Source organism: Pseudophryne corroboree, chromosome 6, assembly GCF_028390025.1.
Source record: "Pseudophryne corroboree isolate aPseCor3 chromosome 6, aPseCor3.hap2, whole genome shotgun sequence".
Classification (NCBI taxonomy): Eukaryota; Metazoa; Chordata; class Amphibia; order Anura; family Myobatrachidae; genus Pseudophryne; species Pseudophryne corroboree.
Genome location: NC_086449.1, coordinates 708,252,356 through 708,269,113, shown reverse-complemented (window position 1 = coordinate 708,269,113; position 16,758 = coordinate 708,252,356). Strand labels below are relative to the sequence as shown.

The window sequence follows — 16,758 nt, the reverse complement described above, 5'->3', positions numbered from 1 at the left end:
AACATTTAATTTCAGATTTCTCATAGCAAACTGTAAGAAAGGTAGGGTAAAACACATAATAATATATCAACATATCACGTGACTATGGGGGTAATTAAGAGTTGTTTGCAGCAGCAAATGTGTTAGCAGTTGGGCAAAACCATGTGCACTGCAGGTGGGGCAGATATAACATTTGCAGAGAGAGTTAGATTTGGCTGGGTTATTTTGTTTCTGTGCAGGGTAAATACTGGCTGCTTTATTTTTACACTGCAATTTAGAATTCAGTTTGAACTAGTGATGAGCGGGTTCGGTTTTACTCGGTTCTCAAAACGGCATCTTATTGGCTCACGGATGTCACGTGTTTTGGATAGCCAATAAGATGCCGTTTTGAGAACCGAGTAAAACCGAGTAAAACCGAACCCGCTCATCACTAGTTTGAACACACCCCATCCAACTCTTAATTAGGCCCTGTATTCTGATCTGCTTGGAAATCATATCAGTTGAGTCCCCTCCCAGACAGCAAGGACCACGGCAACAGTCTCTCGAGGCTCACAAACTTGGGACTGCTGTCTTTGTCACAGTTCTTGGCATATTTCATTCTTGTGAATTTTAAAACTTGCCAAGTCTTTTTTTTATCTTGGGCTTCCATTCACACCAAGTGGCCTTGACTTTGGCTTTTGAATGTCCCGAAGGCTCACTGAATGCAATGTTTGCAAATTTCTCTTCATACCTCTTAGGTGGCTTGCTATTATTTGATCTTGCTGAAGATCGTCCTCTGGTAGAACTTCCACTCTGATAGTCTCTGACTCAGATACATCTTCAACTGCTGGTATGTCCAGTGGCATATACTTGTCCGCATATCAATTTCCAGCTTTTTTCGTTGTTTCTTTGAAAATAACATCCCACAACTTGACAATCTTTCTGGTATTTGGATTCCATAATCTGTAGCCTTTGCCTTCATGGCAGAAACCAAGCTTGATGCAATTTACTTACTTTGAATCCAGCTTTAGTCCATTTTCTTTTATGTCTTTTAAAGTAACTGTATGAAAATGCCCTCTAGCAATATTTAATGGAGAATTCCCTGCCCTCTCTTCCAACAAATAATATTATGTCATATCTCTTAAAAAATTATCAATTACTGTATATATTAATATATAGGACAAAAATCTTAAACAGCATAGCATAGCATAGCATGTCAGTGTGGTCCAGCAAAAGGATGTTCGTATTTTTTTTTGTGTTTCAGGTGACCCAGTAGGGGACCTATTGCCAATTAAGGCTTTGCAGATTATGATAGCTGTTTCGATCATAGCCACATGTTGAGGCCATGAAATTAGTTCTCTGAAACATACTTTACCTCTGCCTGGTTTTTAACCGCTTCCCTCCTCTGCTCTACATCTTGTGCCTTCCCATCAACACACAGAAACACATGCTTCTATTCATTCTGCTTCATCTGCTTTTCAGATCTGCTACCGCCCTGTAGGCTTGCACAAACTCAGGCCAAACATATTTATGGAGGGTCTTGGTAGTAGGCAAAGAGCGGTCTATTTGCTTCTGTAATGAGACATATCTGCATCCCATGTCTAATAACTGGCAAATCAATCAGTGTTAGAGAAGGGAGAAAGCTGCTGGCAAACATGGGGAAAAAAGAAGAAAATGAAGGGGGCGGACTGGTTACTTTGTGAGTCCGTTTCTGAAAGGAACAAGGAGACAGAAAGGCCCTGACTGCACTGGCAGAGGCAGATATGGGGGTCAGTCCACCCCTAGTCACAACATTATTGGCCGCTCCCTTCCTCCAAAAAAATCAAAACAGATATGTCACCTACTGTAACCTCCATAGCTCCCCATGGCCTTCTTAATACCCCTTTTTTTTTTAGCTCTCTCCAGTACCCTTTATATTTTACTGCCCTCCCCCCTCCACATCTTACACTGCTCTCCTCACATCTCACTGTTCCTACTGCTCACATTGCTACCATCACAGATCACTGACCTATCACGCCCCCGCACATAGCCCCTCCATCCCTCACTGCCCCCTACTTCTCACACTGCTCTCAACACTGCTCATTGCCCCTTCACACCCCTGCACACTGTCCTGCTACTGCTCACACTGCACATACTGTACAGTACACACACACTGCACACATACACACACTGCACATATACACACACTGCCCACATACACACTGCTACATACACTGCACACACATACAAACACTACACACACACACACACACACTGCACATATACACACTGCACACATATGCACATGCCTACCACACAAGGAGCCAGGGATCTGCAGCAGCTCCATCTCTGACAGCAGCCCTCTCTGCCCCATGTAGCTCCGCCCCCTGCTCACACTTTACTCTCCTTCTCCTCTCCTAGTAATAAAAAAAGGGCCTGTTGCTCAGATGCGGCGGGTTGTTAGCCGGGGCAGCATGCTGCCCTAAGCAAGTAACACCCCTCGGCACGTGCCTCATGTGCCTAGTGGGAAATCCAACCCTAAGCACTGTCAGAGGAGCGGCCACGGCAGGGAGATGGACACACCGGTGCCGGGGGGGAAGGGGGGGTTCGGCCTTTGCCGGGAGAGAAGACAAAAAGACACAGGTACCATGGGTGTGGGGAGGGGTTTGGGGTTGCGGCTGCTGCCGGGAGACAGAGACACAGGCAGGGAATGGGGGGTGAGGGGGTGCAGCCGGGCGGTGATGCAGTGTGCCGCCACTGCCGGGAGACAGAAACGGCGGGGGACGCTGATGATTCAGAGAGGAAGTTATCAGTGTCAGAAACACTGTCTGCTCAAATAGCAGTTTTTCTGGAATAATCATTTTCTCATGTGGGCATGATGAATCATGTCAAAACTATAAGAGAATACAGTGAGAATTGTAATCTGCAAAGTCTCATTGCACAATTTTTTCATGATGAATATGCCCCACTAGATGATCGGTGAAACGGAAGCATTGGGATATAAACAGAATATAAATCTAAGGGCTAAGAGATTTCTTTGTAATTGACTTGCCGGGAGACAGGATTGTATAACTTGAAGAACACTGATTAACAAACTTGCTAGAGGGCGAACACTACATTGACCAATCTCTCCACAGTGTAACAATGCTAAATAATCACACGGGTGGTGACAAGGGTCAGTATTCATATGGTCAGATGTGCAGACAGGGATTTAAAAACGAAACAAAAAATACCTTTCTAGATGCAAGAGAAGTTGATAGAATCAAGCGCTTCCTAACCCCTATAAGTACAACAGTTAGATATTTTGTAATGTTCAGTATGCAGTTTATTCATTTACTGAGTAGAGAAGAAAATGATGCATAGGCAGGGCCGAAACTAGGATTTTCATCACCCGGGGCAAGGCAGTAAATTGGCGCGCCCCCTTCCCTGTCAGACTAAGATAATCAGATTATCAAAAAATTTGAAAAAAGGAGATACTATTGGACAATATTACCCTATGTGCCTCAAGTGCCCTATGCGTCACATGCCCCACCAGCGTGTTCAACTACATGCTCCTCTGTGTGTCCCCATACATTGCACTATATCATAACACTTCATCACTGCACTACATTCCCCTAGTCACTGTACTACATCACTATACTACATCCCCTACATGCTGAACTACATCACTGCACTACATGCCCCTATGCACTGCACTTCATACCCTATATGCTACAGTACATCACTACACTACATGCCCCTATATCCTGCAATACATTACTACACTACATACCCTATATGGTACACTACATCACTACACTACATCCCCCTATAAGCTACACCAAATCCCTCCATCTGGGAGGCAAAGCGGAGGTTGATACTGCTAACTGGGAGCACAGTGTGCTTCTATAGCTTGTACAGTGCACCGCACGCTAGTTGCAGCACTGCATGGCAAAGAAGAGAGTTTAAGACAGTAGCCGACATAGGAGAGATCCCAGGTACTGAAGTTCATCTGCCCAGCGTCGGAGCCAGCTGCGGGCAGACAGGTGGGTCAGAGACATTGCCCCTGGAGCTGTCTGCTGTCTCACTGGAGCAGCACAACACTTCCTGTAAAAAAAAACAATAAAAACCCTGCTCCTCTGTAACTCCTTTGCACCCCCCTCAAATCCTGCACCCGGGGCGTATGCCCCCTAAGCCCCCCCCCCCCCTAGTTACGGCCCTGGCATAGGGTACACTTTGTTGAGCAAATTGATTTCTCTAGTAATATTAATTGATACCTCTCACCTATTCCAACAGTGGTAAGAGCTTTGGCCAATATTACTTACATTTTTTATAAAAAAATGCTAGTAGTAGCTACGCGTTTCACAAACATCTCATCTGCTTCCTCATCTTCTTCACATACACAGCCTGAGAAAGTGAATGAGATGCCTGTGAAATGCATAACTATTGTTCACATTCTTGATACTTTGTGTTTCCTATACTGTGTAGTAGAACTTAATTCTTACTGACATGTATTTTATGCAGGTTTATTTAAAGGCTAGATGGTTTCTTGTTCTTTTTGTATATTATTTAATATTTAAATAAATTCTGTTTTTAGCTAACAATTTGGCTAGTTTCCTCTCAGTGCAATGTATTTTATGAGAATAAAATATCCTCTCAGGGTATCTGTTTTATACACAGAAAAAATTGTAAATAATTTTTCAAAAATAAGATCTATTAGTTAAAAAACAGGATGGACAGACATATGATCCAATGGATACAAAAGGGATGTTCAAGTTCCATGTACGTCTTTCACCAGGTGAGTGTAAATGAAATGGATATTCAATTTGAAAATCAGATCTTTTGAAACAAGCGCACAGTATTCGTTCAACCATTCTTGTCCTGATCCCTTGGAAAGGGCTCAAATTAATATTGAAGGACCAATCCGAGAAAGACACAAGAGCTTGGTTAAGTCAACTACGGATACGGTAAAACAGTGTCCCAGGCGTTTACCATTCTTGGAATAGATGAACTGTATCATTACATCAGTACACCTCTGTTAGGATACGTTGTATCAGCTTTTACTGAAGTATGGTGCAGCCTGCGGAGGGAGGAGGATCATGATGAACCCTCAAGAAAGAGCTGCTCTGTGCCAAGAGATTAATGTTTCCAGGTCCAGTAACAGTAGATGGAAAGGAGGGCCAAAAGCTTAGTATATATATATATATATATAAGTACTCCTGGTGGCTTATCGGTTTATTTTCAGAAGTGAATTCAGCTGTAGCTTAATTAATAGTGCAAACATCCAAACAGCAATGAAACATCAAATACTGCTCTAAAAACACAGCAGCATAAATACTGAATAATACAATATAATATAATATAGTATGAGTATTTTCAATCATGTACACAAATCAGATGTTTTGGCCTGAAGTTAATAGTACGCAATCTTGAACATAAAGTAGGCTGATCCATCTTACCTCGGTCCGCATCATAGATGTACACAAACTTTTTCCACTTGTAATACTCAATAACACTAATTAGAGCGTCTTGAAGTTCCGGCCTCAGCTGTAGGACAAACTGATTTGAAGTGGCTACGGGGAAGCTGGGGGTAATGAAGCAAACGTGGAGCGCACCACAAAAAGAGGTGAGCATGTTGACTGTCTTCCGGTCATAGAATCCGAATATGGCATACACTCCCTTGGCAAACTGTGAACAAACTGGTAGAGGAAAGAGGAAATAAGAATGAGGTTAGATCACCCTGTTATACACTGTATGCATTTTAAAATTAGAAACTCACTAACACATCAACATTATCCACCAAAGCACGCTATGATTCACCGTTTAAATAAAATAAAAGTTGCACTTATAGTTCCCATCGCATGCAGTCCTTTCATTAGCAATTGATTATGGTGCACATCTTTTTAAATGGATATATAAACATAAATAAATAAATAAGAACAGTTCATTAACCAAGGCGGAAAAGCTAATGTCAACATTTTACAGTCTGCACACATATTCCTGGGCACTTGTGTTTATTCTGTTGCAGGCTATTGTGTCTAAATTGTTATTACGCTTTGGTGAGATCAACTGTTATTTGGCACAGACCATCTAGCAAGAAAACTAATGGCTATTATTTTATCATTGTTTTCTTCACAATCTAATGATACGCCTGAACCAACAATGGCTATTATAATAGAAATGTTCTGTAAATCTCTTTTTCTGCAGCTATGTTTTTGCGCTTAGTGTATAAAGTTTAAACAAAACGTATCTATTCTGAAGAGGAATCATTGTAATCTGGTTACTGGCTAAATTTTGTTTTTACGGGTTATATATATGGTGACGTGTGGCCAGGCCCCTGAGTATTAAGAATCCTTATAGCTGCATCTCTTAGGGATTGAGGATTACTATTCTGCTGAGTTGTATCAGTTTAGATACAGTAGCTGGGGCACGGGCTCCGATAAGTGTCCGTCCTGGCGATCAGGATGAACTAAAGTGATGGTATCAATGATCACTTTACTTCTGCTTATGGACCCCCTTGTGGCTTCTGCACATGCACTGCTTTCCAGCTGCACATGTGCACTGCAGAAACATCCCCGCTATGCTTCAGGACCTCCTGCAGCCCACCAGTGAGGGATCGCATGATCAATCTCCAGCAAGGCTTTCTGAAGATGGCGTTAGCCCAAGGGTGTAACTACCAAAGGTGCAGGAAGTGCAGCTGCTATGGAGTCCAGAGCTGAGAGGGGCCCACCTTGCCTGTCACAGTTACATGTATTATATAGATTTTCCACGATTGATAGATACATAAGGGCCCTTACAAACATTTTGCCTTGAGGTCTACAATATACTAGAGTAACATAGTATCTAAGGTTGGAAAAAGACAATTTGTCCATCGAGTTCAAACTATTGGTGGTCTCCTATGCAGTTTACTTTTAGGACTAATTTTGCCTCATGCTGATTTCAGCCAGTTTTGTTTTAATGACAGCCATTGTGTTTTAATAACTATAGTGTGTGACTAAGCACCATAACCCTGAATATCCTTATCCATTAGGAATTTATCTGTCCCATTCTTAAAGATGTTGACTGAGTCCGCCATTACTACTTCCTCAGACTGGGAATTCCAAACACGTATTGTCCTTACTGTGAAAAAACCTTTTGTGCGGAATCTCCTCTCCTTTAACCTAAGCGAGTGTCCACGTGTCCTCTGAGCTGATCTTATCAAAAACAGGTCCTGAGCAAGCTGTGTATTGTCCCCTTATATATTTGTAGATGTTGATCATGTCCCCTCTTAGTCTACTCTTTTCCAGTGTAAACATGCCTAGCCTTGCAAGCCTTTCCTCGTATTCCAGCGTCTCCATTCCCTTAATTAGTTTGGTCACCCGCCTCTGAACCTTTTCAAGCTCCAGGATATCCTTTTATGTAGTATGGTGCCCAAAATTTTACACAGTATTCTAGATATGGCCTCACTAGTGATTTATATAATGGGAGTATAACATCCTCGTCCCTTGAATCAATTCCCCATTTTATGCATGCTAATATCTTATTAGCCTTCTTTGCTGCAATCCTACTTTGGGTACTGCTGCTTAGTTTGCTATCTATGTGAACACCCAAATTTTTTTCCAGTACAGAATCCCCTAATATTACCCCATTTAGTACGTAGGTGTTGTTTTTGTTCTTGCTACCACAATGTTATTGAATCTCATTCTCCATTAAGCTGCCCATGCGTCTAGTTTCACTAAGTCGTTCTGAAGAGACTTGGCATCCCACTCCATATTTATAACCTTACACAATTTTGTATCGTCTGCAAAGATTGACACCATGCTCTCTAGACCTACTGTTAGGTCGTTAATGAAAATGTTAAACAATAGTGGTCCAAGTAGAGACCCTTGTGGCACACCACTTAGCACTTCAGTCCAATTTGAAAATGATCCATTACCCACAACGCGCTGCTCCCTATTATCTAACCAATTTCTGATCCAATTGCATATTGTGCTCCCTAGCCCTATTTCTTGTAACTTATAGATAAGTCGCATGTGCGATACTGTGTCGAAAGCTTTGGCAAAGTCTAAAAAGATTATATACACCTCCTTACCTAGATCAAGGTTCGCACTTACAGTTTCATGAAAGCCAAGTAAGTTGGTTTGACATGATCTATCCTTGACAAATCCATGTTGGTTCCTTTTAATGACCTTATTGGCTTCAAGGAATTCTGAATACTATGCCTTAGAATACCTTCCAATACTTTCCCCACTATAGATGTAAGACTAACGGGTCTATAATTACCCGGTTCGGCCTTGCTTCCCTTTTTGAATATTGGCACCACCTCCGCTATACGCCAGTCCTTGGGAACCATACCTGATATAACTGAATCTTTTCAAATCAAAAATAGTGGTCTTGCTAGTTCAGAATGAAGCTCCATGGGGACCAGGTGACTTATTAATCTTTACATTTTTTTAAATCGGTCATAGACTACCGCCTCACTTAAATAAGCATTTAGCAGTGGGACATTATCTTTGTTGAGATTGTGTGTTAGACCCTGCATTTGGTCTTCTCTGATAAATACCATCTTAAAAAACTAATTTAATTTGTTCGCTATGTCATTATCATTTTTGATTAAGACTCCCAACTTGTCTTTTAAAAGGCCTATACTCTCCTTCTTTAATCTCTTGCTGTTGATGTATTTAAAAAAAAATTGGGATTTGCTTTGCTTTCCTTTGCTACTAGTTTTTCAGTTTCTACTTTAGCAGCTCTAATTTCTTTTTTGCATATTTTGTTACAATCCTTATAATGCTGAAATGACTCCGCATTCCCTTCAGATTTGTATTTTTTGAATGCTCGACTTTTTTTGCCCATTAGGTCCTTTATCTTTTTGTTAAGCCACATTGGTTTGGGATTTTTATTCGATTTTTTTGCTGCTTGTGGGAATAAATTTGTGAGTATTTTTAATTAGCAGTGATTTTAATAAATCCCATTTCTCTGTAGTATTTTTTTCTTGAAACAGAATCTCCCATTCAATGTCCCTTAAAGCTTTCCTCATAATGACAAAGTTGGCTTTGCTAAAGTTTAGAGTCCTAGTTGAGCCAGTATAGGACTGCTTCTGAAAACTGATATTGAATGTGACCATATTGTGGTCACTGTTTCCTATGGGCTCCCCAAACTATAATATTTGATATCTATTCCCCATTGTTTGTTAATACCAGGTATAGGATTGCATTGCACCTAGTTGGTTCCTCGATTAATTGAACTAAGTAGTTATCATTTAGTGTGTTTAAAAACATGTTACCCCTAGCAGTATCACATGAATCATTTTTCCAGTTTATCTCTGGATAGTTAAAATCTCCCATCACTACTATTTCTCCTACTCCTGCTGCTCTTTCAATTTGTTTCCGTAACAATTCCTCATCAGACACATTAATACCAAGCGGCCTGTAGCATAACCCCAACACTAACTTATTAATTCCTTTACCCCTGCATGCTATTTCTACCCATAACGTCTCAACAGTATTTACAGTCCCCTCTTGAATATCTTCCCGTGTAGCAGGTTTTAAAAATGGCTTTACAAAAAGACATACCCCTCCACCCCGTTTATTTAGTCTGTCTCTCCTGTACAGCGCATAACCGTCTAGATTGACTGTCCAATCGTGAGATTCGTCCCACCAGGTTTCAGTAATGCCTATAATATCATACTGTTTGCTTGCTGCAAGGATTTCTAGTTCCCCCTTTTTACATCTGAGGCTTCTGGCGTTTACATACATACAATTTAGATAAGTATTTCCCCTTGTGCTAGGGACATCATGTTCATTGTAATTTGATATGAAATCAACTGGAGGGCATTATACTGTTAAATAATATGAACTGAGGGGGCACTGTAATATAAAGTGGAGGCACTATAGTGTGGTATAATGTGAACAGGGGGCACTGTAATATGGCATAATATGAACTGGGGGCACTGTATGTCATAATGGGAATTGAGGGTAGTGTATTACACAATATGTATTGGCAGCCCTACAATGTGACATAATGTGAACTAGGGCACTATTATGGTTCATAAAATAAACTACTACGGGGCATAATATTAACTAAGGCACTACTATGGTTCAGAAAATGAACTAGGGCACTACTATGTGGCATAAAATTAACAATTTCTGCAGAGAAGTGTCTCTAGAAGCATTGGGGCAGGGCCCCCTTCAAAATATTGCTATGAGGCACACAAAGTTCTGGCTACACCCCTGCGTTAGCCCAAGCAGGCAAGCTTTGCACCGCCATAGAAAATTACGGGGACAACTGCTGCAAGAGCTGATGGATAAAAATCAGGCGATATCTACGATACCTCCCGCTTTTTGTATTACATAACAGTGGCACTTAATGCAGCCCTTAAACATACAGAAAGTTTCAACAACTGTTTCCATATATTTTACAGACATAGTTGACTAATAAATAAAAGTGCTAGTCTACACTACTTACATCCGTACCTTCGTCAACCTCGTATTTATGTGATCTGTTATCTTGTATCATTTGAATTTTTGTATGTTTTTTGTTGTTGTTTGTACTGTATAGCAAGTCTACAGCTGTGATATTTTTAGGAAGCTTACAAATAAACTATGATAGTGATGATTACAGAATTTAAAATAGACTTTACAACTATTCAATGTTTGTCTAACAGTTCACATACAGTAAGGTATTTTATATAGTGCATAAAGTTATAATATGCATGGTTTGTGTAATGGTTACCATTACTGCCTCACTGCACTGAGGTCTGGGTGGAGTTTGTGATGTAACTGTGTGGAGTTTGTATGTCCTGCCCATGCAAGAGTGGATTTCCTCCCGGGAATCCAGTTTCCTCCAACAATCCAATTAGAATATGCATGGTTGGTGTAATGGTTAGCATTACTGCCTCACTGCACTGAGTTCTCGGTGGAGTTTGTGGAGTAACTGTGTGGAGTTTGTATGTCCTGCCCATGCCAGCCTGGGTTTTTCCCGGGTACTCCAGTTTCCTTCCACAATCCAAAAATATACTGGTAGGTTAATTGGCTTCTGACAAAAATGAACCCTAGTGTGTATGTGTGTGTACTGTACATGGTATGGACTTGAGAATGTACATACCACTAGGTCAGGGACTGATGTGAATGATCAACTATTCCCTGGAAGTGCTGCAAAATATGTGTGCGATATATAAATAAGTGGGTAAATAAATAAAATAATAATAAATGCATTATTTGATCATTAAAGTTTGTTAAAATATATATGTGTGATTGGATTTACAAACGTTCTTATGCTGTGTAAATTTGCATATGCTTAAAAGGATGCAATTCAGTAAGCTCTAAGATTTTTTTCTAATTATTTTAATTCATTGTTAAGTTAATTCACAGCAAATGATGAACCAAAATCACTGACTGGGATACATTTACTAAGAAGTGGCTTTTGTTTGTTGTGGTTCTGTCCATGTGATTTAATAAGGCAATAATATTAAATGCAAAATCAGGAGTGAATTTAATCCCGAGTCCAGAACCGCCATCAAGTATTTGAATAGTTGCTGAGATATCCAGACATTGTTATTTTGTTGGTAAAATTGTCATCACTTTACCCTCCAGACCATCTGTATTTAGCAAATAAGCACCTGTTGTAAAGGTCCTGCATAAACCTAACTTTCCGGGTAGGAACATTTGGCATCAGTCTATTACTATATTACTAATATGTATGATGCTTTCCTTTTCTCAGCATTGTGCATGCACGAGATGGTAGGGCCGCGCAGACAAACAAGACAATGGTGATGACTTCTATCAATGTGCATGTGCACAAAAAAAACCCCGAGCTGCAGAAAGCTCCACTTCATAATCTGATGCAATGCTCGGCCATTATTGTGCGCTATGGGGGCAGCAAAAGCATACAACAGTAAATCAGTGATTTCTCACCTCTTTAGCATTTCATAAATATTGAGAGGAGATTTCACCAGCCAAATGCTGGAGAAAAGGATGATGTTTGATGTTAATCAAAATACCTAGCACTATGCTATAAAATAAAAATAAATAAATCAATGACTTACAGTTTCCACACCCATATACTGCTATAACTGTACAGTATGTACATGCTGTGTATTATATATATACTGTTAATTTGTTTTTGTTAGTTTTTTTTGCATTTTTTAGTTATATATAAATCAACATTATACTGTTATTTTATAAATAGCCATCTATTTTTTTTTCATGTTGAGATCATTTCCATGATTCATACCTGTATTATTTTTATCTTCTTAAATCAGAGGAATAGGAAATATTCTGAGTTGTCCATAGAATAAAACTAGATATGAAATTCAATGAATCCATATTTTTGCTTTTATTTCTGATATGGGTTTAAAATATATATAAATGACTCACAGACCAGCACTAATCTAAAGTAATGTTTTTGTCCTCGCTGACCAGGACTAATGGCTCTCATTTGTCACCAACGTTGTAATGACAGTGCTGACTGCATGCAACAGATGAATACATTCTGTACTGGATATGAATTATATTTGTTCTTTGTTTATTATAATGTATGTACATAATCTAGTTTTGTTTTGTTTTTTAAATAAATTTGTTTCAAATTCTGCGCATGGGGCCTAATTCAGGCCTGATCGCAAAAGCAAAATCTTTCTCTAATGGGCAAAACCATGTGCACTGCAGGGGGCACAGATATAACATGGTTTGTTTGCTCATTAGAGAAAAAATGTGCAGTTGCGATCAGGTCTGAATTAGGACCTTGGTTTGCTTGGTCTGCTGTGATTTTGTTTATTTGGAAGGTTTTACTAATAACTGTGCATATTACATTCTTCATATAAGAGAGCCATAATGTATTATATAATAATTCTGTATATATATATATATATATATAATGGAGAAATATGTCTGGCACTCTCCCGTGGGCTGATTGAGCAAGGCTCACGCTCCGGTGCCCTCCCAGACAGACCCGACAGTCTGCATATCTATTGCAATGAAAGAAAGAGGCGGCACTCTGGAGACTCTGGTGAAGCGGTAAACTCTGTCGGGTGAGACTTTATCAACGTTTCGGGGTGCAAGCCCCCGTCTTCAGGACACACAGTGATCAAACAAGTGAAAAACACATATTTAAATACACTTACCAGGCGCGCTTCCAGCCGTCCTCCCCACACCGCTGCCCGGCTTCCGGACTCAGCGCTTCCGGTCAGATGACCCCGGTCCGTGACGCGAGCTCCCAGTGCCGTCATGCAGGAGGCGGGGGAGGCCGTTGCTATGGTGCGTGCTGTAAATACATAATATACACAAAAAAATAATCGTGCAGTTCTTAAGACAGGACAGGCAATCTGACGCCTGCCTGAAACATATCCATCATCTGTGAAAAAACTGAGCTAAAATACACCAAATACGATAGTGTAACCGTTACAAACCTAAAAACATTTGAATACAACAAATAAATGTATAAAATTTGGCAGTTGGCTCCACCTAGTAAGTTCAGGAACCTGTCATACAGGAAAGACTATTCTAAACAACTCCGCATGTATTCAGTACTCATTGAATGTCAGTATTTGATATTCAGTAATCAATAATCAAGGGGGAGGGCTCTTAAATAGACCTGTCACTAGAATCTATCATACTCATTGTGCTTATTCGATTGACCCCAGGTTTTAAGCAAAACTGCTCATGCCCAGAGTCTCATTGAGTCCTCTAGGTCTCAATGTGTCCAGTGCAATTATCTAGAGGACTCAATGAGACTCTGGGCATGAGCAGTTTTGCTTAAAACCTGGGGTCAATCGAATAAGCACAATGAGTATGATAGATTCTAGTGACAGGTCTATTTAAGAGCCCTCCCCCTTGATTATTGATTACTGAATATCAAATACTGACATTCAATGAGTACTGAATACATGCGGAGTTGTTTAGAATAGTCTTTCCTGTATGACAGGTTCCTGAACTTACTAGGTGGAGCCAACTGCCAAATTTTATACATTTATTTGTTGTATTCAAATGTTTTTAGGTTTTTAACGGTTACACTATCGTATTTGGTGTATTTTAGCTCAGTTTTTTCACAGATGATGGATATGTTTCAGGCAGGCGTCAGATTGCCTGTCCTGTCTTAAGAACTGCACGATTATTTTTTTGTGTATATTATGTATTTACAGCACGCACCATAGCAACGGCCTCCCCCGCCTCCTGCATGACGGCACTGGGAGCTCGCGTCACGGACCGGGGTCACCTGACCGGAAGCGCTGAGTCCGGAAGCCGGGCAGCGGCGTGGAGAGGACGGCTGGAAGCGAGCCTGGTAAGTGTATTTAAATATGTGTTTTTCACTTGTTTGATCACTGTGTGTCCTGAAGACGGGGGCTTGCACCCCGAAACGTTGATAAAGTCTCACCCGACAGAGTTTACCACTTCACCAGAGTCTCCAGAGTGCCGCCTCTTTCTTTCATTGCAATATATATATATATATATATATACATACATACACATACATACATACATACACAGTATATATATATATATATACACACACACTACATATATAGAGAGAGATTGATAGATATATGGATATGTATAGTATACGTATATATATATATATATATATATATATATATATATATCTACTATATATATCTATATATATATATATATATATATCTATATATATATATATAGAGATATATAGATAGATAGATATGTATAGTATATACGTATGTATATATATATATATATATATATATATATATTTATAAATAAACAGATTTGCAACATGGGAAAAAAGGGAGAGAAGGAACAAGAACAGACTAGGGTGGGGTAGTGCAGAAAAACTGGATAATATTATAGATAAAAAATTGTTGGGATACAGTATGTGTGTATAGTCGGCAGTGGTATATGTACACAACAACAGATGTCCTGAGACAGCGAATAGCCCAATACTTAACCACTGTGGAGGTTTATTTAGTAGCAAAGTGATGAATAGACAGCCATACTCATACTTCTGTATACACAGCCTTGTTGCATGGAGTGGAGCATACAGGTTACAAATCGATGCAGGATGCAAGCAGTACCAGACACTCTAGTAGGATGGCTCAGTAGCAATCTCAGGGTCTCCAACTGTGACACTCTGGCACTGTGACAAAATGGTGCTGCCCCTGCGCAGAACTACAAATGGCAGCCATCTTGGTATGGGAATGAAGCCTCCCTGGAGAAACTAATATGGAGTATGCACAGTAGCGCTCTGTATCTTCAACAAAAATGACCTACATTCCAGGTCAGCATAGACCACATAGGGGTATGAAGTGGGTGCCAATGCTCCACATTAACTGACCCATTTAAAGGGCACCAACGTAAGTCTTGCCCAGGGTCAGGGCTAGGTCTACCTACATTTATAAAAGAGAATTGTGCTTTGAGTCTCCATCCCTTTTTCGGCACACATCACTTTATAGGTATAACGTGCCACCATAATTGTCAAAGAATGTTCACAAAAACATTTGTTGCAGTATATGGTATTGGGCGGTGTGGGTAGGAGTTTTGAAACATGTACATAAATACATTAAATACATCATTATTGGTTTTTGGTTTTACATGGTCAACACTTTATTGATTCCAGAAAGAAAAATGTATGGTGGCAAGGAAAGGGGGGAGAGGGCTGGGGTGTGAATTGGCAGCAACTATCAGTCCTCCTCTAAGTAGTCTCAAATATATAATGAGGCAATGCACCTGGCCTATCAAAACGGTCTCTGCCTACTGAAGACTCACACAGCAGGGCAGTGTTGATGACCCCTGGAGTTAGCGAAGACTTTATGGTTTAGAAGAATATACCAGCTATGCACCGCAAAGTCCACTGATACGTATCTCTCTCCTGACCAACAGTATAAACTAACAACAACCACAAAATGAAACAATACATCAGGGATAGATGGTGGGGATTATTCAGGTAATAGTGGCTTGAATTTGGTAACAACTAAAAAAAAACCTCCTTAGGCCTAAACCCTACTCTAACCAAAACTACTATTGACCCACAACAAAAATTAAACACCCATGTCCCTGACCTCATTACAAAGGCTAGCCCAGCCTCAGGGTTTAACCCCTTAGTGAGCTTTCTGACAATCTTCTGTGTACTGAACCAATATTCATAGAAATGCAGCCGATTAATTCTCTAGGATCCTGCGATACCACTGCCCTTTGTGGTCTTACAGGCTGCACTTTCATGAACTCAGGGAGTGTCACAATGATGCCCATGGTTCCTAGTAATTTGATGTTCCGCTGAAATTCTAATTAATATTGATTTAACTAACAAAATGGTTTTCTCCACTGAGAAATAAATCTGGTTCTTCAAAGCTCCATTGAGAGGACAGTTACAGTATAATGATTTAAGTTGACAGATGTCAGTTATATTTTATCCATACAAAAGCATCTATTGATGAAACAGGCAATGGGGGTCATTCCGACTTCTTCGCTCTGTAAATTTTTTCGCATCGCAGCGATTTTCCGCTTAGTGCGCATGCGCAATGTCCGCAGTGCGACTGCGCCAAGTAAATTTGCTATGCAGTTAGGAATTTTACTCACGGCTTTTTCATCGTTCTGTTGATCGTAGTGGGATTGACAGGAAGTGGGTGTTTCTGGGCGGAAACTCGCCGTTTTATGGGTGTGTGTGAAAAAACGCTACAGTTTCTGGGAAAAACGCGGGAGTGGCTGGAGAAACGGGGGAGTGTCTGGGCGAACGCTGGGTGTGTTTATGACGTCAAACCAGGAACGACAAGCACTGAACTGATCGCAGATGCCGAGTAAGTCTAGAGCTACTCAGAAACTGCTAAGAGAGGTGTAATCGCAATATTGCGAATACGTCGTTCGCAATTTTAAGAAGCTAAGATTCACTCCCAGTAGGCGG

General features: G+C 40.3%; 1 protein-coding gene across 6 annotated transcripts in view; it reads right to left on the bottom strand.

Annotated features, from left to right (window-relative positions):
* The window catches only part of GRIA1 (glutamate ionotropic receptor AMPA type subunit 1), a 468,887-nt gene that overhangs the window by 189,526 nt on the left and 262,603 nt on the right, over positions 1-16,758 (bottom strand). For all 6 annotated transcript variants that reach the window (XM_063928348.1, XM_063928349.1, XM_063928344.1 and 3 more), the window contains exon 3: positions 5,376-5,615. In XM_063928348.1, the coding sequence (XP_063784418.1) occupies positions 5,376-5,615 (240 nt within the window). The remainder of the gene's footprint in view (positions 1-5,375; positions 5,616-16,758) is intronic.